The sequence below is a fragment of the Pyrus communis genome, chromosome 10 (genome assembly GCF_963583255.1).
Source record: "Pyrus communis chromosome 10, drPyrComm1.1, whole genome shotgun sequence".
Classification (NCBI taxonomy): Eukaryota; Viridiplantae; Streptophyta; class Magnoliopsida; order Rosales; family Rosaceae; genus Pyrus; species Pyrus communis.
In genome coordinates this window covers 1866192-1885490 of record NC_084812.1, presented here as the reverse complement: position 1 = coordinate 1885490, position 19299 = coordinate 1866192, and the positions used below count along the sequence as shown (strand labels likewise).

Sequence of the window (19299 nt, the reverse complement as noted above, 5' to 3'; positions counted from 1 at the left end):
GGGTTCATATTTTGGCATTGGTGAATCACACAATGGTGGTTAAAATGAGGCTAAATGTCTTTGTGAGTTTCCTGACCTTCGAAATGATGGATTATCGTAGCTTCGCCGCCAACTGATTTCCTTTTTAAGAAAAAAAAAATATTTATATTCATGACCTTTTTTTTTTTTTTTGGTATTTACTAACAGATGAAATCGAAAATTATGTCACATGTTACAATATGTAATCAATACATCAAAAACCAAGTATTACATTCTGATTAGGGTATGCTGACATGGGTATAGTTCACATATCATAGTTGAATAACCATGTATGAAATACGGGCGTTTGTCTAATATTTAAACAACTAAGTATCATTTCCATTCATAACTTTTGTCATTCTAAATTACTTTTCATGTCATGACTTATCTCATTCCAAGTAAAACAAAAGACATTAATTTAGATATTGGATGAATTAGATTTCCACATTTCAGATGAATTATCCACTTCTGTCTAATGTCCACTACACGTTACATTTGTTTCGTGAGAAACTTTCTTGGCACTTTGAGTCCACGAGATTCAGATAGAATTTGATTGTTGATGTTTAAAATTTGCAATAAGCAGAATAAAGTTACATTTTGATTGGAAGACCCTATTCAACTACGTGGCTATGTTTAATACCAAAAACTACACGTCGACATATTTCATCCCAAAGACATGCACACGCCATAGAGAGAGAGAGAGAGAGAGAGAGTGAAAACATTGCTCCTGAAAATAAAGAAGTCTTGCATAATAATCTTCGATTCCAAATGATTAAACTTGTAAAACCTACATCAAAACTCCAATATCTTATCGGTGACATTAATAATACATTCACTTTCCCTTTCCTTTGGATGAAGATCCCTTCTTTAATGGCTTCTTTTGGATGTTCTTCTTCGGTTTTAACGTGCTTGAGGACATCCCCGGCTTGTTCTTTCGCTTCTTGTCCTTCTTGACGTTGTACATGTTAACAGCCTGTGTCACAGCAATCCAATTAATAAGAGGGACTCAAACCGGATCAATACTGCAGCAGAAAACCATTTGACAGCGAAAGAGATGAACCTTGTCAACGTTAAATATCTCATGGGAATTCTTAGAGATTAGCTTGTTCAGTACTTTATCTGTTTGTTCCTGCTCTTGCGAGTGTTTCCCTTTTCCTTCTACAACTGGTAAAAACTGAATGCAAAGCCGAAAGAATAAGGGGCAAGAACATTTATCAGTTTATTGTGATGTGCGACAAATAGTTGAACAATGCTAGGATGAGAAATACATACCTTGCGGAACTTTCCTTTATGTTTAGGAGGTTTTTCCCCTGGCAATTTCTTGTCAAACTTACCACCACTGGCCGTTGCAGTTGCTGCTATTCCCGCTACATTACCCAGTTCATCTTTAGAAAACTTCTTCGTTGCAGACTGGGTTCCCGTTATGGGCAATCGTGTGGCAGCCAGTTGAACATGGCTGTAGAAAGAGTTTAGTTAGATTATGCTGTGCAATGGAAAGGAAACATCTAAGATCACTGAAACTTTCCCAAAGTGTGAATTTCCAATATAAACGCTATCTTATATCGTTTTGTAGTTATTGATTACCAAATTGGATGTCTAAGCAGCTAACTGGTTTTCTACTTTAACTAGTGACGAGCCATCTATGTTTTGAATAATATGGAGAAGTAGAAGGGCATACCTTGGTAATGCACCGACTTTTGCAGCTTGCTTCAAGTTCTGCAACCTATTCTTGTCTTGTTTTTCAACTCTTTTCTTTTTATCCTCTTGCCTTTTAGCAAAAGGATCCTCCCCTGGCACTGAAAAAAAGTAACGAGAGCAGAAAGATAACTTTCGAATCATGCATTTCAGTGCTTACAAAAGAAAATAATGACTTTCTGAAAGCTTTAAGATTTTGAAACAATTACCATCAGTCTCCTTCGCCTCAATGATAGGTAGACTATTCTCATCATTTGCACGATCATATCCAAAGCGACGTTTCCAAGTTTCAGTCGGCTCATCATATGCAATCTTGTCTCTTTTACGATTCTTGATACCTGCGATACATATCAAAATAATATAACCAACACATAAGTTCAGCTTAAGGATAATCCAATTTCTCAAAATCTTAAATCCAACTATATTTCTCAAGGCCCAAATGCCCACATGAGAAACTCTAAACAGAGTCTTAAGGGGGGAACGACGAAAGAAAAAAGAAACAGAAGAAAGGTACTATTCAACTCATACAGTAATGACCAACCTTTTGTTTTGGCAAAAGTTTCCCATTTCGTTGGAGGTTTAGGCACTGGAAGCTGTAGAGAACAAAAGAATATGCCATTGGCAGTCAGACGTTTATGCTAAGAATACAATAGCAACTCTTAAATCGGTTACAGAAAAAAACCAGCAGCATCAACAGCCCTTTTGCATACGCTAACATTCTAGTCAACCAATTAAGGGGGATCACCAAAAATTTCGACAGTTACCTAAAACTACCATTTCACTTCTTTTCAAACAACAGATTGTGAATCATGTATTCACTATCCAATGTTAATATGCATGATCAAAACCTATAAAAAAAAATGTCATTGGAGAATCATAAACTAAGAGGAATGACTTACATGCTTCTGTCTTGGCAGTTTAGTTTCGGGACGGGGCAATTGCACAATTGGACCGTCTATATCTTCAGTTGAAGGTAAGTTGAAAAGACTATTTGCAATAGCTTGAACCAACTCAGTCCCTTTCGTTATACATTCCTTCACTAATTCCTCCCTAAATTAATAAAAACAAAAAACAAAAAACCAAATCAGAATTTCACCCACTGAACAAAAACCTATCAGCATAGTGTAAAAAATTCACTATTTAACTTAAAGACTGCAACTTGACTACTGGGACTAATCCAAATAAAAAACCCAATTTCCAAAATTATAAATTTTCAATAATTTCTCAGAGCACAAACAGTTACAAACACAGAATTATATCAAAAAAAAAAAAAAAAAAAAAAAAAAAAAATAAATAATTACCTGGAGGAGGGATTAGAGGGGAAGCTGTGATGAGGGTCGAAGGCCATGAGATTACCCAGATCGACTTGAATCTGCTGCTGCTGCTGCGGGATCTCCATTGCTGCGACCTCTTTTGGTTCCGCAGCTCGCGACTTGAAAGCTGAAGAAAGAAGAAAGGTAATAACTTCAGGTTTAAGGGTTTAGGGTTTATGAATAAAGACGATAATTTTTTAGCGAAAAAAACAGACTAGGATTGGGCCATCTGGATCTAGGACTGGGCCAAATGGGCCATCTAATCTTACAACTTTGAGAAAAACTTATGGATGATTTCGTTTTCAGTTTGTTTAAACGTTTTTTCAAACTAAAAATTAAAATATTGTTTGGTAACTATTTAAAAAAATTGAAGACAGAAAATTGAAAATTGAAAATTACTTCCTTGAGTTTCAAGTGTTGAATTTTTTTTTTTTTTCGAAATTGGAAGTAAATAGCAAAATAAAATGGCCATTTAAAAACTGAAAACAAAATAATTATCAAATAGACTCTTATTATCCCTAAGGAAAACGAATTTCATGTCACAATTAGACATTTATCGTCGCTTTCCATGCCAAGTAAATTATTCTTCTCCAAAAGCTAATGTGACGTTTATAATCAATAAATGATGTCATATGCCATAAGATTTTCTAATAGCATTACAGGGTTGGTTTGAATTTCTCACAAACATAAGCATGATAGATTTAAATCACCATCAATAAAATGATGCCGTATGTTATAAGATTTTCTAATAGCGTTACAGGGTTGGTTTGAATTTCTCACAGACAGAAGCATGATTGATTTAAATCACCGTCACCTTGACTTCTCTGTTTCATATCAATATTCCTACGGACAACTGGGCCAAATGGGCCTTTTGTTGCTGAATGTTTGGGCTTATATAAATTGGGAAACTGTAACGACTTTCAACCGTCCTCAAAACCATATGATGGTGCCAAACTATAAAAGAAGAGTCAAGAACTACCACTTCCCCCAAAATCCCCCACCGAGTCGGACTCCGCCCCAAATCTCCCGCATCAAGAAACCCTAAATCGATCAAGATCTCCAATACCCAGTAATTGATTGATCCCCGGCACATATCTCCTTCAGATTCATCTCCCTCGTAAGTCAAAATTTCCCCTTTTTTTTTTTTTCAATTTTTGTAATCCAATTGAATTCAATTTCTATGGGGTACTAGTTTTCCGGGAAAATATTTGCTGGGAATTCTTTGTTTTTGTCTTCTGGGAAAATTTCGAGATGGATGGAAACAAAGACGATGCTTTGAAATGCTTCAGAATTGGGAAAGATGCTTTGGAAGCTGGGGATCGAAGCCGTGCCGTAAAATTCCTGACTAAAGCTCGCCGTCTCGATCCGGCGTTGCCCGTCGATGATCTCTTGTCGTCGATTGACGGAAATTGCAATCCTCAATCGGGTTCGGATGCTGGTGGGTCTGCCAATGGGCCATCTGGGTTGGGTTCAGCTAAGCCGTTCGATCAACCATCGGTTCGCCAGAGGGCTACGGCGACTGGGTCTTCGTCATCTAAACCATCGGGAGCTGCGTCCTACACGGAGGAGCAGATTGCGATGGTGAGACAACTGAAGAAGAAGAAGGATTACTACGAGATTTTGGGGGTGGAAAGGAGTTGCACTGTTGAAGATGTTCGAAAGGCTTATCGAAAACTGTCTTTGAAGGTTCATCCCGATAAGAACAAGGCACCGGGAGCTGAGGAAGCGTTTAAGTCCGTTTCGAAGGCGTTTCAGTGTCTTAGCAATCAAGAGAGCAGGAAAAAGTATGATGTTATGGGCTCGGATGAGCCCGTGTACGAGAGACGTGCTACCAAACATGGAGCACATGGATTTAATGGCTTTAATGGCTTCTATGATGCGGATGTCGATGCCGAGGAGATCTTTAGGAACTTTTTCTTTGGAGGAGGAGGAATGGCTCCGGCAACCCAGTTCCGGGGATTCAGTTTTGGGCACAACGGAATGGGGCAGAGGGGTGGTGATCATGGCTCTGGTGGGTCCAATATTCGGACTCTAATTCAGTTGCTGCCAGTGTTGCTTATTCTGCTTGTCAGCTTCATGCCGTCTTCTGAGCCTATCTATGCTCTTTCGAGGTCCTATCCCTACGAATACCGCTTTACTACGGAGAAGGGTGTGAATTTTTATGTTAAGTCAACCAAGTTTGAGCAAGAGTTCCCGCCACATACCTCGGAGCGTGTCAATCTAGAACACCGGGTTGAGAGAGAATACTTCAACATTCTTTCCCAGAATTGTCGGCTTGAGATGCAGCGCCGCCAGTGGGGATTTATTCGCGAAACACCACATTGTGACATGCTGCAGCAGTTTGAGACTGCAGCTTAAACTCTAGAACCAAAGGTCCACTTTATCCTGCCATATTTTTCTTTTAGATGATGTAAAGTTCTGTCTTTTATCGGGAAAACTAGCGAGGAAATATGCAATAAGTGATTTTGTTTTTTGTTCTCTCATGATACAAACTATAAGCATTAAAACACCAGATGTTACATCTTGCTCCTCCCTGTAATACTTCACCAGATATTACATTTGTTACGTTTATGTTGATAATGGCGCAAGCTAACGTTCTATGTGTGATCGGGTTATGGAATCTATATCTGGTAATCTCTTAGCTCTAGCAATGTGTTATCATCGATACGATCTCTTGCTGAAAAAACTCCAGGTCCGAGTTTTAGACAGAGATGACAATTAAGTTCTGAAAGGATGAATTACTTTGTAAAGCCATCTCGTATGTGTGGTGTTTTCGTGAATTTTAGTGTTATGCCTCATCTCAGCACTCTTTTACCCATTCTTCTCTCAGTGATATGCTACTTCACTTGACGGCTAAGTTTTGTTTGCTAGTTTGATGACACTACCACTCGTTTACTAATCTACGGTTTCAAACAAAATGATGATTCTTTCCGTGTTTTTTTCTTCTTTTTGTGTACTTGTGTGGATTGATAGTATGAAATATATACATAATTGAATGAAAGATTTGCTTAAATTTATCTTTCAACTAATTGGAGCCAATCTGAAGTTGAGTTAGGTTTGTGTTGTGTTTGAAGCGAGAAGTTAGTTAGCATGCCGGTTTTTTTATGCTCTGGCTGCGGTGTTTGTGTTGACTCGTTGCTCGTTGCTAATTTATCTTCATCGTATGATGGTTGTTTTTCGGCTTTTACTTGAATAAAATGCAATGTCTCATTGTTATCGAAATTGTAACAAAGTGCTTTGCATTATTGTTCTCTGGTGCAGACTGCTTGTTTGGTGCCAGTCTTTCAGTATTCTTGTTGCGGACCATACGCACGGAGCAAAATGCGAAGGATAACAGCTGCAAATTTTGGAGTCCTACATGATGAAAATTGGCAGCGGCTGCGGCCTGCGGCCTGCGCATGTTTTATTTTCTCTAGTCCTATGTATGATGCACAATGAGTTTGTGTAAAATTGTCTGTGATTTAACTAGTGCTGAGTTTGTATGCGTAACCACGGTTGCGATGAGCTCATATGAGAGCTTTGCTTTTGTGAATGTTACATATCATGTTCAGTACACTAGTTTGAGAAATAAAATGAGTAACGGGGACTTCTAGTTTCCCAGTTGTAGATATTGGGCCGGTTTGGGAATTACTTATGGGAACGCTAAAAGCGTTTATGGGCGTAAGTGTTTCTTACTGAAGCAGTCACAAATGTTCATCGCTCGTGACAAGAATTTAACTCCGCATTCCCTTTCCTTTGATTTGAAAAAGGAAATAAAGAAATGAAAATGATCATTGAGCAAATTGCAACATTGTAAGGGGTAAAGATCGAATGTGAAATTACAGTTTTAATTCAACTGGCGTCTCTCTCTCTCTCTCTCTCTCTCTCTCTCTCTCTCTGCTTCAGAAAATAAACTTGTATCCGGCTGTGTCTCTGCAGTTGCATCTCTAATCCTTGGAGGTTATGACCAGCAATCCCAGCGCCCCTATGAGAATGTACTGCGAGAAAGAAACACACGAGACAACACTTAACCTTCAAATCGAAAGACAAGAGATTCCGCCAACGGGTCATATAAAAATACGTTTCTGAGTGAGTAATAATGCATGATTAGTAGAAAATCTGAAGAATGTAAGGATTTGTAAAAGCAAACCTTGATCATAGGCTTTTCTGTCATGATAATTGTCACCCAGCCAACGTAAGGCAAAAACCTGCAGAGGAACCAAAAATGTAAATGAATACACTTCGTATTTTATATATGTATCCGTGGCAGAAAATGACCGCATTCTTCTTTCAGTGAAACCTTTGTTTTCGATGATAAAGAAGGCAACGATGCAGATACAAGCACAATCGAAAATCTCCCAGGTACAACTCTACCTTCAGATAACCAAATAAATTTTAACATGTATTAACCCCTTTGACAAGATAACTTCAGGGTTTAGGCAGATATAAGTACCGTGCTGAAATGCGTACAGAAGCGACCATTGTAGAGGTAAATCAACCCTTATGTTAGTGTACAGCTGATGTTAGATGCATCGACGTTCAATACATACATAACTGGAACATGTATTCCGATTTCCAGCAAAAATGATGTATTGTGATTGTCGTTACATTGTTCTAACTTATGTCACAATTATTAACTTACCTAACAGCTATAAAAGTTTTACCAAACAGATTAAAAAATGAATTTCAAAATATGAAAGAAGAATACCCAACAGCTCTCCCCATGATATGGCGTCAGTTCAACCACCGCTGGCCTCGAGCATACAGGCCTCTGTCTTCATCAAAGTTATTGTCTCCTGCAAAATAGTAAATCAAAATGACAATTACTAAACCATAGAATATAAAATGATAAACAGAATCATAAGTATCAAAACATATTCAAATCCTTGAACTTTATCACGTGCAAGTGCGACTACACCTTCATCTAATGACTTCAAGACTTTGTTTCATTTCCTTTCTTCATAAATTACATGGACAATACAACTGCAGATGATTTATCGTGAACAAGTGACAGGAACACAGATTAAAATGGTCTAATCATTATGTTTATAAAAAAAAAACAGTACCTTTTGCGAGGACATAGACTTCTCCAGTATCTTTGTCCTCATGAACCCAACAGAAAATGGCCATTATTATCATTAAACAGACTCAACGAGCATGAAAGAAGATGCTATCACAGGGCCAACCTTTTGCTCAGATGGTTAGCTTCATCTAGAGGTAAATGAAGCAGGTTCGAGAATCGAGCAACTGCATGTTAATATGTTTGATGCTTCCTGTAAATTAACCGGTAAAATATATTCGTTGATCTCTCCGTTGCATTAAATTATGAAAAATAAAATAACAGAGTTACATAAAATTATGAAAAATAAAATGGACACCTCCTCAAATATCCTCAAAATTCACCATTTTATGAAAGGAGTTGAGCATATTAACTATTTCTTCTGCTTGTGGATGGCAAAGATCACCAACAAAGAATTCTTCGGCCGCGCCATTTACCTCTATCACACTGGAACCAGGTTTCTTCTTCATTCCCGCTTCATAGATCATATTTCTGACTCTCTTCGCCTCCAATTCCCAGCCAGCTGCCTTGTACATATTATACGAAAGAACATGAATGCCACAGTCGGCTACTCCCATATCTGCAAGCTTCTTCCAAGTTCTGTCACCAACTTCAACATTCCCATGAACTCTACATGCAGCCAGTAATGCTCCCCACACGTTGGCATCCCCATTTCCTAGCCCTCCCATCTTGTCCTCTATAAATTTCTCAGCTTCCTCCACCATGCCTGCTCTGGCCAATAGGTCAACAATGCAAGCGTAATGTTCAAGCCCAGGTTTAACCCCGTAAAGGGTCTCCATTTGATGAAACAATTCAAGGCCCATGTCAACCGTTTTTGCATGTGTGCAAGCCGAGAGAACGGCAACAAATGTGGTCTCTGTGGGTTGTATCCTATCTAAAACCATTTTATTGAAGAGTTCAAGTGATTTCAACGCATCCCCATTAATTGCAACTCCAGCGATCATAGCGTTCCACGCTTTAGCATCCTTGTTAAGAATGCCCTCAAAAACCCGTAATGCTGCTTCCACATATCCGCATTTCGAGTACATATCAACCAGAGCAGTGGCCAATCTCGTGTTCAATTCAAGATTGCACCTTTTAGCGTAGGAGTGCACCCACAGTCCTTGTGTGACCGCACCGAGATGAGCAGAGGCAGTCAGAACACTAACAAGAACCGACTCATTAGGCTTTGTACCTGCTTCTTGCATTTGCCTAAATAAAGAAAGCACCTCCCTGAAGTCGTTCACCCGAGAATACGCAGCCATCATCGCACTCCAAGATATGGTGTTTCTCTCCGGCATTTCGTCAAACAAAGCTCGGGCATTCTCAACATTCCCTGTCTTCCCATACCCGTCAATCATTGCCGTCCACACTACCACATCCCTGTTAGGACTTTTATCAAACACCATCTTTGCAGTCTCCATATCAGGGATTACGGCATAAAACTCAATCAGCGAGCTAATAACAAAAGGGTCGTCACCATACCCGAACTGAATCACATGGCCATGAACTAATCGACCACTGAGCTTCAAATTCAGTGCGAGAATCGTGCACGCTTTAATCAACGGCGGAAAAGTGTACTTATTCGGAACAAACCCATGATTCAACATGTCTAAATAGTACGAAATGGCGGGAACCGACGAGTGCGACTGAACACATCCTCTGATCATGGTGTTGTACATGAAGATGTTACGGTGGTTACGGTGGTGCTTGAAAATTGAGCACGCGTAGGATAAAAAGGAAGCATCTTTGGAGGTTGCTGCCGCGGAGAGGAGCGGAGCAATGTCGTACAGGTTTTCGGGTAGACGGCATGTAAGGATGTGGGCGTGGATTTGCTTGAGCTGGTTTAGGGTTTTGCATTTTTGTGGGAGGGAAACAAGGCCGTTGCTTCTAACGGTTTTCTGAATCATCTGAATTGGCGGGTTACCCTTTGGGCGGTCCCAAGAAGAGTCTGGAGATATGGGGTGTTTACAATTACAACTTGGTTCAAATAATAACGGTATTCCACCTATTACTACGGTATACTAGTATTCCTCTTCACTTGTAAGTGAGAAGTTTTAGTTTCGATTCTCGTCAATGGTGAATTTGAACCACATTATTGCTAGCACACTCTCATCCCCTTAATGTAGATAATATCGTTTGTTAAAAAAAAATAATCACTCTTTACTTGTGTGGATTGATAGTATGAAATATATGCATAATTGAATGAAAGATTTGCTTAAATTTATTCTTGTTGCGGACCAAATGCGAAGGATAACAGCTGCAAATTTTGGAGTCCTACATGATGAAAATTGACAGCGGCTGCGGCCTGCGGCCTGCGCACGTTTTATTTTCTCTAGTCCTATACACGATGCACAATGAGTTTGTGTAAAATTGTCTGTGATTTAACTAGTGCTTGCCATGTATGCGTAACCACGGTCGCGATGAGCTCATATGAGAGCTTTGCTGTTGTTAAAGTTACATATCATGTTCAATACACTAGTTTAAGCAATAAAACGAGTAACGGGGACTTCTAGTTTCCAGTTGTAGATATTGGGCCGGTTTGGGAATTACTTATGGGAACGTTAAAAGATGAGCAGAAGTGTTTCTTACTGAAGCAATCTCAAATGTTCATCGCTCGTGTTTCCTTTGATTTGAAAAAGGAAATAAAGAAATGAAAATGATCATTGAGCAAATCGCAACATTGCAAGGGGTAAAGATCGAATGTGAAATTACAGTTTTAATTCAACTGGCCTCTCTCTCTCTCCTGCTTCAGAAAATAAACTTGTATCTGGCTCTCTGCAGCTGCATCTCTAATCCTTGGAGGTTATGACCAGCAATCCCAGCGCCCCTATGAGAATGTACTGCAAGAAAGAAACACACGAGACAACAATTAACCTTGTAATCGAATGACAAGAGATTCCGCCGCCGTGTTATATAAAATTACTGATGCATGATTAGAAGAAAATCTGAAGAATGTGTGCAACTTAAGGATGTGTAAAAGCAAACCTTGATTATAGGCTTTTCTGTCATGATAATTGTCACCCAGCCAACGTGAGGCAAAAACCTGCGGAGGAACCAAAAATGTATATGAATACACTTCGTATTTTATATATGTATTCGTGGCAAAAAATGACCGCATTCTTCTTTTAGTGAAACCTTTCTTTTCGAGGATAAAGAAGGCAAAGATGCAGATATAAGCACAATCAAAAATCTCCCATGTTCAACTCAACCTTCAGAGAACCAAAATTTTTTTAACATATATTAACCCTTTTGACAAGATAACTTCAGGGTTTAGGCAGATATAAGTACCATGCTGAAATGTATGCAGAATCGACCATTGTAGAGATAAATCAACCATTATATTAGTGTACACGTGATGTTAGATGCATCGATGTTCAATACATACATAACTGGAATATATATTCCGATTTCCAGCAAAAATAACATATTCTGATTGTCTTTACATTGTTATAACTTATTTCTCAGTTTTTAACGTGCCTAACAGCTATAAAAGTTTCACCAAACAGTCAGAAAAAGAATTTCAAAATAATGAAAGAAGCATACCCAACAGCTCTCCCCATGATATGGCGTCGGTGCAACCACCGCTGGCCCCGAGCATACAGGCTCCTGTCATCATCAAAGTTATTGTCTCCTGCAAAATAGTAAATCAAAACCGCAGTTACTAATTCATAGAATATAAAATGATAGACAGAATCATAAGTATCAAAACATATTCAAATCCTTGGACTTTATCACGTGCAAGTGCAACTACGCCTTCATCTAATGACTTCAAGATCTTGTTTCACTTCCTTTTTTCATAAATTATATGGACAATAGAACAGCAGATAATTTATCGGGAACAAGCGACAGGAACACAGATTAAAATGTCTAATCAATATGTTTACAAAAGAAAACAGTACCTTTTGTGAGGACATAGACTTCTCCAGTATCTTTCTCCTCATGAACCTAACAGAAGATGGTTATTATATCAATAAACGAATTCAACGAGCATGAAAGAAGATGCTATCACAGGGCCAACCTTTTGTTCAGATGGTTAGTTTCATCTAGATATTAACCCGTGATTCTAATTTCTTACCTTAATTACTCGATGAACAATTGGAATATCACGTCCCTGGAGAACAAGCAAAAGATATGTGAGAAGAAGTACAAACACAACAAAAGACATACATAGCCAAGTAGCCTGACCCAAAAGGTACTTTTGGAATTATCAGTGAAATGAAAAGCAGCTCAACAAATTAAGAACTGAATTTTATAGCTAAGATATTGCCCAGTGCCATATCTTCACTGTTACAACATTTACTCTATACTGATGGACCAAGAGAGTTGCACCACCTCCAGCATTGAAAACTAATCATTCAATGCTTGGTCCATAAATTTCAGAAAAATTAAAAATAACAACAAAATATGATACTGAATGACTCTCATATCAATGGATTGGACATATAAGAAAGTTTAAAACAAATGAACTGGAGGACGAATAGCATAAAAAGGACATACATCCACGTTAAACACCACGATTTCTCCTGCACGAATAGGATCCGCGCTCATATGCAAGAACAAAATGTCACCCTGAAAGACATCATCACGTCAGCAAAATTGAAAAAAGGGAAGATGAAAGCACAAATTTTTGTGCATGTTCAATGGTAATATGAGAAACCAAAAATTAAATGAAAAGCAAAGATGAGGCAGCGTAACAGTTAAGCACGCACGTGCAAAAACCAAAAGGCGCATAAATAGTGTAACTGAAAGTCTGCAAGTGATACGACGGTAAAATGGTTCTACAAGGAAGAGTTGCATCAATTGGGGCAGCTAGGACCAAATGCGTGCAGCCATAGTACTGGTGATTCATTAGAAATTTCAACGTTGAAACTTGAAATGACCCCAAAATCAAGAAACCATCTCCCATTGAGCAAAAATAATCAGCATATTCACTAGGCCTCTTAGCACCTCAATCTCAAGGGAAATACCACTATACTAAAACATTTGTATATGTATCCTCTGACACCCTAACACCCTGACCCCCAATTTCTTTTACAAGTTACAACGATAAAACACAGAGTCATTGTTCAAACTAGGTAAAAGGCATGGTTTTATTCCGTTCAATCTATCTTGGCAATCCTTGGTAGAGCTTTTTCCGATTTCGTGCTGAACCTGGTAAACAAACAAATAGGTGGTCTTTCCGGAAATGTAACACAAAAGTTTTTCCCTCACATCTCGGTCACTTTTACATTTTTTCTTATTCTTACCCCGAATCATTGTTCTAGAATGGCTATTCCTCACAATTGTTCCTTGCGACGTAGCAGAACCACGGCAATTAGGATTTCAAGACGCATCACCTTAGCCCTCCATGGACTAGTAGCTCTTATAATCTACATGCCAAATTTAACCTAAATCCCTTAACTTTTTGCTTGAAACATGCTTAATTGACACTTCTGGACTAAAATACAAGGCTTTAAACACATAAACAAATCTTGGGTACAAAGAAAAACAGAAACAAAACAACTGAGCTCAACTCACCCTTGCAAAGCCAGGCTCCATGCTTTCAGATAGTACAACCACCACAGGCGATTCACTCCCAGTCATACATATCAACCCTTTCCATATAATCAATGCCGACGTCACAATCAACCCTGAAGCATTATATCAAACACCTTAGCTGCAATCTTCATTGACCCCAAACAAAAAAGCTACTGAAACATATATACGTGTAAATACATATACAAATACATAATATATATATATATGTGTGTTTGTATAGATATATACGGACCGAGAGTGACGGCTTGGGAAAGAGCTTGTCTGATCTGAATGGACTTGATGGAGTCCAGGGTCTCCCCGAACCACCCCATTGCTTCTGATTCTGAGCAGCTGTGAAAAACAGAGAGATTACGGGGTGTAAATTTGGTATTTGGTTTTGATAATTTTGATTCTGTCGACCTAGAGGGATCTTACAGTAGGAGAATCGAGAAAGCGTCTGCCTGAAAACAATGGCTGCGGTGTTTGTCACCAGCCAAATCATGTTTCGCCACCTGGACATAGATAGCCACGTCACGTGATGATTTTAGACTATACGTGATGTGGCCGTTCATGATTAAATACGTTATTTAATAATTTAAATTAAAAATCTAATTACCAATTATCATATCAAGTGATCAACAAAATATAATTAAAGTTGTTGGCATCATTCTTTTTATTTTTAGGAAATAGCAAATGAAAATGAAAAAAAATTAAATAACTCATCTTATTCCTGACCTCATACGACACCTTTCACAAAATCATGAAACCTCATGTATTTTGGTCCTTCACAACCACATGTTAATCTATCTGATATGAGAGTTATCTTACTTGGTCAGTTTTTTGAAATATTTCATACTTTGACAAACTGCTAACTTTCTCTTCTTATATGGATTAAATTGATCATGTAATTAGTCTAATTATCGAGTTTGCATGTATTGTATTACTGGCGTAGTTTAATGTTTTCAAGTACAACATTAAAATTTTAACCGATCTCACTTAGTGAGATAAAACTGAGTGGTTGTTATCGTTCATGGTTCTCGAAATGATTTTTTTTTCTAAATTTATTATAAAATATAATCAAAATGTACCGGTCCAAAATCAATACAAGATGAGCCCAATGTTCCATATCGGGCCGACAAACTCTAGTGCATTACACTCGGCATAAACGACGGCGGCCCAGAAACGTCCTCTATAAATTTCCCGGCCGTACACGGTAAACGCTCTCCTTCTTAAACCCTAATTCGGTGCGCGTCAAAAACCCTAGCCTCTCTACTCCCTCGAAATCGACGGCGACGCACAATGGTACCCTCTCGTACTTCAACTCTGATCTTCTCAATCGATCGATTAGGGTTTCTGAATTGACTATTTTATTGTGTTTGACTGTAATTGCAGACCGGAGAGGCAGTGAACCCGAAGGCGTACCCGTTGGCCGACGCGCAGCTGACGATCACCATACTCGACCTGGTTCAGCAAGCTGCTAACTACAAGCAGCTCAAAAAGGGCGCGAATGAAGGTACTCAACCGAATGCTGCTGCTTTTTTATCCATTTTTCTTTATCATTTTTGTGTGAATCTTGGGACTTAGAATTTTGAGGAATTTGACATTTGGTTTGTCATTTTTTTTTTTTCAGCAACTAAGACCTTGAACAGGGGTATTTCGGAGTTTATAGTGATGGCGGCGGATACCGAGCCCCTGGAGATTCTTCTTCACCTTCCCCTGCTGGCTGAGGATAAGGTACTATTTTTTCCGGTCATTAGATTATCGTGTTTTGAATGCGTTTTGATTGTGAATTGTAAGTTTTGGTTGGTTGGTTGATTGTGATAGTGTTGATTCTCATATGGGGGTAGTTCAGTGACTTGATGCTTTGCACAATGACATATTAAAGTGCCTCTTTTTGTTTATTTTTCTACACTTTTTAGATAAAATGTTTCCTTTTTGGCTTGATAGGGCGTATTATTTGTCGGTTGAGTTAGTTCGTGTAGTTTCTGAAGTGTTTGATGTTCCAGATTTGTAGTAGGCGTTACCGATTTTATTTACTTGTGGTTGGTTGGGATGTGTTATACGGCTTTACATTGATGCATCAAAGATTATGTCCGTTTTGTTTTAGACTGTACACGTCCCATATACGACAACCTTTTTAGACTTGATAGTTGGCTTATTATTTGTCAGTTGAGGTAGTTCATGTAGTTTCCAAATTGTTTGATGTTCCATTTTTGTAGTAGGCATTCCCGATATTGTACCCAAACCAGACAGTTATTACTTACGTTTGGTTGGTGCTTGTGGCTGTGTTCTACGGCTTTAAATTGATGCACCGAAGCTTATGCCCTTTTCATTTTAGATTGTACACGTCCCAATGCGACAATCCTTTCAATAAGCATCACGTGGTTATAGACACGTAACACCATGCCCCAAGACAGTAGTGCACTCTTAACTTTCGTGTGTCTGTTTCATTTTATGCTGGAACTTTAAAACCTAGTATACAACATGTTACAAACATTTTACTTGAATTTGTGCAGAACGTGCCCTATGTGTTTGTCCCTTCGAAGCAAGCACTTGGACGAGCATGCGGTGTCACAAGACCCGTCATTGCCGCCTCTGTGACAACAAACGAGGGAAGTCAATTGAAGTCACAAATACAACAACTCAAGGTACTCTTCGTTCTAGTTTTAAACTACAGTTTCTGGATTTAGTTCTGTATTCTAAACATCGTATATGATGAACTGCAGGATGCCATTGAGAAGCTCCTTATCTAAACTATTTCGGAATGCATACTCGGTGTGATGGGCCTCTCGGACTGTAGCGAGAGCCTTCAGAGGCTTTGACTGATGGAGTTGTTGTGTACTAGGAAATCCTTTCATGTTCACTTTGTATTGAAATTTTTGTTTTTAACGAACTGCTTGGCAGCATGAATCTGAAGTATATTTGGATGAATTCGAGTTGGGTGTTGCTGTTTAAGTACAATCTTATGTAAAAACTTGCATGGATTGATTGCGTTATTCTTCGGTTGCTGTTTCAGTGAGGTCATTAGTAATGCTTTAGCAAAATTACTTGGTGTTTCGGTGTCTCTTGCACGCTAGGCAGCGTTCTTACTCGGAGCTAATGTCGTTTTGGTGGTTGCATATAGAGCTTCTCCAGCTGAATGAGCACCCTTTTTCGACGCTACATTTTGGTTAAGAATCATTGTTTCGGAACGTGTTCGTGTTCAAAGATCCTTAGGCTAAGATCTAGTAATGCCACTTCTGAAAGTATGGTGTTTTCTGTATGGTGGTGTCATCCGACCTCATGTTGGTCCCTTTTACTGTCTTAGTTAGAGCCTTAACGAAGTTTTTCGCAATCTTGTACACAATCATGGTCATCATCGAAATTAGAGGAGTTAAATCAATGATTTCAAGTAATCAAAGTCGAAAATTTCAAGAATTCTTATTGCAATTCGAGAGAAAATGCTTGTGTGTAGAAAGGTGTAATTTACGTCCTTGGACAAAGATCCACTATGGATTTCACTATCTGGAGTAATTTACATACTTGGATAGGGTTCCACTTTGGATTTCACTATACGGATCCCAAGGAGCAGACAATCCAGACCATTCAAATTGAATAGACGATCCCCATTAACTCATTATATTGGCCCCCACCACACACAAACTATTGTCTTCGATTTCTCTTTCACACAAATTAAAAGTTCAGATTTTCTGGTCATCAAGCTAAAGTCCAGAGAGAATCCAAATTTCACGTCCTGAGGAAAGAGGCAGAGGAAATAATACTTCGAGTTGGTGCAGGGCTCTATGGACTTGTACATCTAACAGAAATTAATGTCACGTGTACATATTGCAATTATAACGTGAGATCAACGTCAAGTGGTCGTGCCGGAGTGGTTATCGGGCATGACTAGAAATCATGTGGGCTTCGCCCGCGCAGGTTCGAATCCTGCCGACCACGATTTTATAGTTTTATCTTTCAGTTTTTTTTTATTTTTTGGTGATATACTCGGTAGAGTAGATTGCATTATCCTTGACCAAAAAAAATTACACTTTTTCTTAGTCGGATGAATAGTACGAGTTATTGTATATTTAATTATTAACTTTATATTATTTTTCGTATTGGTTAATCTATAAGTTGATATAAACACGACATATATATAAATAGATAAAACTAAATGCAACTCATTATTACTGTTAAATGCTTCAAATTGTTGACAATTGATATATGCTATCTTAAAAGATGAATTTCCCTTTCTATTTTCTTTGAACTTTGGCTACAAAGGAACAATTAGAGTACACTAATGGAAGCTTTTAATCCAGTTAGGAATGGACTCCGCCTCAAGCCACGTCAACATTTAATAGAGAAATTGGCAGAACAACTAACGAATGTCTAATATTGCAACAAATTTGTAAGATGAGGTATGACATTGTAATTTTTAAAACATGAGGTATGAGATTATAATTCGACTCATAATTAAAGTAGTTTTGTGTAATTTACCCTTATATTTATTACAACTGGAATTGCTAAGAAGGTCAGACTAAGAGTCACAATCGCTGATAAGGAACAGGTGATGATATGCCCAATTGCCCACCCATCGCACTATTTCTCCACCCACTTTTTAAAGATAATTTTATTGACATCTCTAACCTTTACAAAATGACTAATAAGACCATCTTTAACCTTTTATTCTTTTCTGTTTTTTGTGTGTGTGTGTTAAATTCTTCTTACTTTTTGTAAACTTTAATTTTCAATTAAAAAAAAATTGAAAATAGAATGAACGAAAACATGAGCCCAGCAAGTTGAAGCCATCGCAACGGCACCAACCAAGTTGAAATCATCGTTTTCCTCATCTTTTATGTCAATTCCTTTCTATCCATTCCAACTCGTCATCAGACACCGTAGACCAATTTCAATTACCTTAAGAAACCTTACTCTTTTTCTCTCTCTTATACCCATTAATAGTTTCGGCAATCCGTGTGGAACTGTGTTCAGGTCATATAGTTGATATGGTTTGGATACCCTCTTCTTCGATTAATCCTCTACTTGAGTTGTAATTGCATGGAGCGACTACGAGGTTGATCGAGAATCTTGCTCATCCTTACAGTCTTGATAAAATTAGAGATAGAGTTGGCTGACAGTGAGAAGGGGATTGTTTGCCGTCAAGTGGTTGTGGGGGTTTGTTGGGTGGATGTGTGGGGGTGGCTAATTTTCTTTGTAAGGGATAGTTGAAGAATATCAGTGGGTGGGAAAAGTGCATTCTTTCTTTTTTACTTTTCGAGTAGGTGTTGGTTCTAAAAACTACTTAGCGTACATGGCGTGCAGACTGAATAACTAATAAGCTAACTACGTCATTCGGTTGAATGCGGGGTGTGCCAACTCGACGGCTGAGCTTGGTCAGGGAGTGAATGAATGTTGATGTGGCGTTGGGTGCGCTAATGACTTCTGAATCTTGTGACTGCGGCTGAGGAAGGAACACATATCGACCTTAGGGTTCTAGCTTCTAGGGCATGAAGACAAGACTACTAGTTATGCGAAGTTCAATATCAAATTCGGCTTTCAATGTGCCGAATGTCGTAACCTGGTAATACCTCACTTCACCGAGAATGCTGATGAGACGACCTCTTCCAACAAGGACTCGGAAATCCTTGCTGACCAAGACTTAGAAAGATAACCAGTCGGTCCTAAAGCAGTGTTATTTATCCAAATTGAAGGTGCTTATCGGTCGGCTGATTCTAC

At 38.6% G+C, this 19299-nt stretch overlaps 5 protein-coding genes and 1 non-coding gene across 7 annotated transcripts; 3 read left to right on the top strand and 3 right to left on the bottom strand.

The window, feature by feature from the left end:
• Nucleotides 1-726: 726 nt before the first annotated feature.
• On the bottom strand, nt 727-3178 carry LOC137748618 (ribosome biogenesis regulatory protein homolog). The gene is made up of 8 exons (XM_068488786.1): nt 3015-3178; nt 2613-2763; nt 2255-2306; nt 1923-2051; nt 1697-1814; nt 1291-1474; nt 1079-1192; nt 727-991 (listed from the first exon to the last, which is right to left on the bottom strand). Exons 1-8 carry the CDS (start codon nt 3110-3112, stop codon nt 851-853), a joined length of 987 nt encoding a protein of 328 aa, XP_068344887.1. The 5' UTR covers nt 3113-3178; the 3' UTR covers nt 727-850.
• A 925-nt stretch (nt 3179-4103) lies between these two features.
• LOC137748651 (chaperone protein dnaJ 49-like) lies at nt 4104-6634 on the top strand. The gene is made up of 2 exons (XM_068488819.1): nt 4104-5399; nt 6288-6634. Exon 1 carries the CDS (start codon nt 4278-4280, stop codon nt 5382-5384), a length of 1107 nt encoding a protein of 368 aa, XP_068344920.1. The 5' UTR covers nt 4104-4277; the 3' UTR covers nt 5385-5399; nt 6288-6634.
• Nucleotides 6635-6908: 274 nt separating this feature from the next.
• Nucleotides 6909-14054, bottom strand: LOC137748652 (uncharacterized). 2 transcript variants are annotated; one of them, XM_068488821.1, is made up of 8 exons: nt 13838-14054; nt 13585-13697; nt 12565-12636; nt 12143-12178; nt 11967-12012; nt 11611-11698; nt 7156-7213; nt 6909-7003 (listed from the first exon to the last, which is right to left on the bottom strand). In XM_068488821.1, the coding sequence occupies exons 1-8, from the start codon at nt 13914-13916 to the stop codon at nt 6953-6955; spliced, it is 543 nt and encodes a 180-aa protein (XP_068344922.1). In that variant the 5' UTR covers nt 13917-14054; the 3' UTR covers nt 6909-6952. The 2 variants fall into 2 exon arrangements, with proteins under 2 accessions (XP_068344922.1, XP_068344921.1); XM_068488820.1 differs by lacking the exons at nt 6909-7003; nt 7156-7213 and adding exons at nt 10637-10907; nt 11053-11110 and having other exon boundaries at nt 13838-14046.
• On the bottom strand, nt 8143-9992 carry LOC137748650 (pentatricopeptide repeat-containing protein At5g66520-like). The gene is made up of 2 exons (XM_068488818.1): nt 8384-9992; nt 8143-8278 (listed from the first exon to the last, which is right to left on the bottom strand). Exon 1 carries the CDS (start codon nt 9972-9974, stop codon nt 8388-8390), a length of 1587 nt encoding a protein of 528 aa, XP_068344919.1. The 5' UTR covers nt 9975-9992; the 3' UTR covers nt 8143-8278; nt 8384-8387.
• A 714-nt stretch (nt 14055-14768) lies between the features above and the next one.
• Nucleotides 14769-16608, top strand: LOC137747157 (uncharacterized). Its single transcript, XM_068487189.1, has 5 exons — nt 14769-14886; nt 14977-15097; nt 15215-15318; nt 16101-16232; nt 16311-16608. The coding sequence occupies exons 1-5, from the start codon at nt 14884-14886 to the stop codon at nt 16335-16337; spliced, it is 387 nt and encodes a 128-aa protein (XP_068343290.1). The 5' UTR covers nt 14769-14883; the 3' UTR covers nt 16338-16608.
• Nucleotides 16609-17438: 830 nt separating this feature from the next.
• Nucleotides 17439-17520, top strand: TRNAS-AGA (transfer RNA serine (anticodon AGA)). Its single transcript has one exon. It is a non-coding gene; the product is annotated as a tRNA-Ser (tRNA).
• The last annotated feature ends 1779 nt before the right edge of the window (nt 17521-19299 follow it).

What these genes read in the sequence shown, in the direction of transcription:
- LOC137748618 (XM_068488786.1), bottom strand. Translation starts at nt 3,112, where the DNA reads ATGGAGATCCCGCAGCAGCAGCAGCAGATTCAAGTCGATCTGGGTAAT. An exon ending in TGAGGCGAAGGAGACTGATG is followed by an intron (nt 1,815 to 1,922) that starts GTAATTGTTTCA and finishes ACTTTTTTTCAG; the next exon opens with TGCCAGGGGAGGATCCTTTT. An exon ending in AAAGTCGGTGCATTACCAAG is followed by an intron (nt 1,475 to 1,696) that starts GTATGCCCTTCT and finishes CTCTTTCTACAG; the next exon opens with CCATGTTCAACTGGCTGCCA.
- LOC137748651 (XM_068488819.1), top strand. Translation starts at nt 4,278, where the DNA reads ATGGATGGAAACAAAGACGATGCTTTGAAATGCTTCAGAATTGGGAAA.
- LOC137748652 (XM_068488821.1), bottom strand. Translation starts at nt 13,916, where the DNA reads ATGGGGTGGTTCGGGGAGACCCTGGACTCCATCAAGTCCATTCAGATC. An exon ending in AGTCTATGTCCTCACAAAAG is followed by an intron (nt 11,699 to 11,966) that starts GTACTGTTTTCT and finishes ACTATTTTGCAG; the next exon opens with GAGACAATAACTTTGATGAT. An exon ending in ATCATGGGGAGAGCTGTTGG is followed by an intron (nt 7,214 to 11,610) that starts GTATGCTTCTTT and finishes GTTCCTCTGCAG; the next exon opens with GTTTTTGCCTTACGTTGGCT.
- LOC137747157 (XM_068487189.1), top strand. An exon ending in CAAAAAGGGCGCGAATGAAG is followed by an intron (nt 15,098 to 15,214) that starts GTACTCAACCGA and finishes TTTTTTTTTCAG; the next exon opens with CAACTAAGACCTTGAACAGG. An exon ending in CCCTGCTGGCTGAGGATAAG is followed by an intron (nt 15,319 to 16,100) that starts GTACTATTTTTT and finishes GAATTTGTGCAG; the next exon opens with AACGTGCCCTATGTGTTTGT.
- LOC137748650 (XM_068488818.1), bottom strand. Translation starts at nt 9,974, where the DNA reads ATGATTCAGAAAACCGTTAGAAGCAACGGCCTTGTTTCCCTCCCACAA.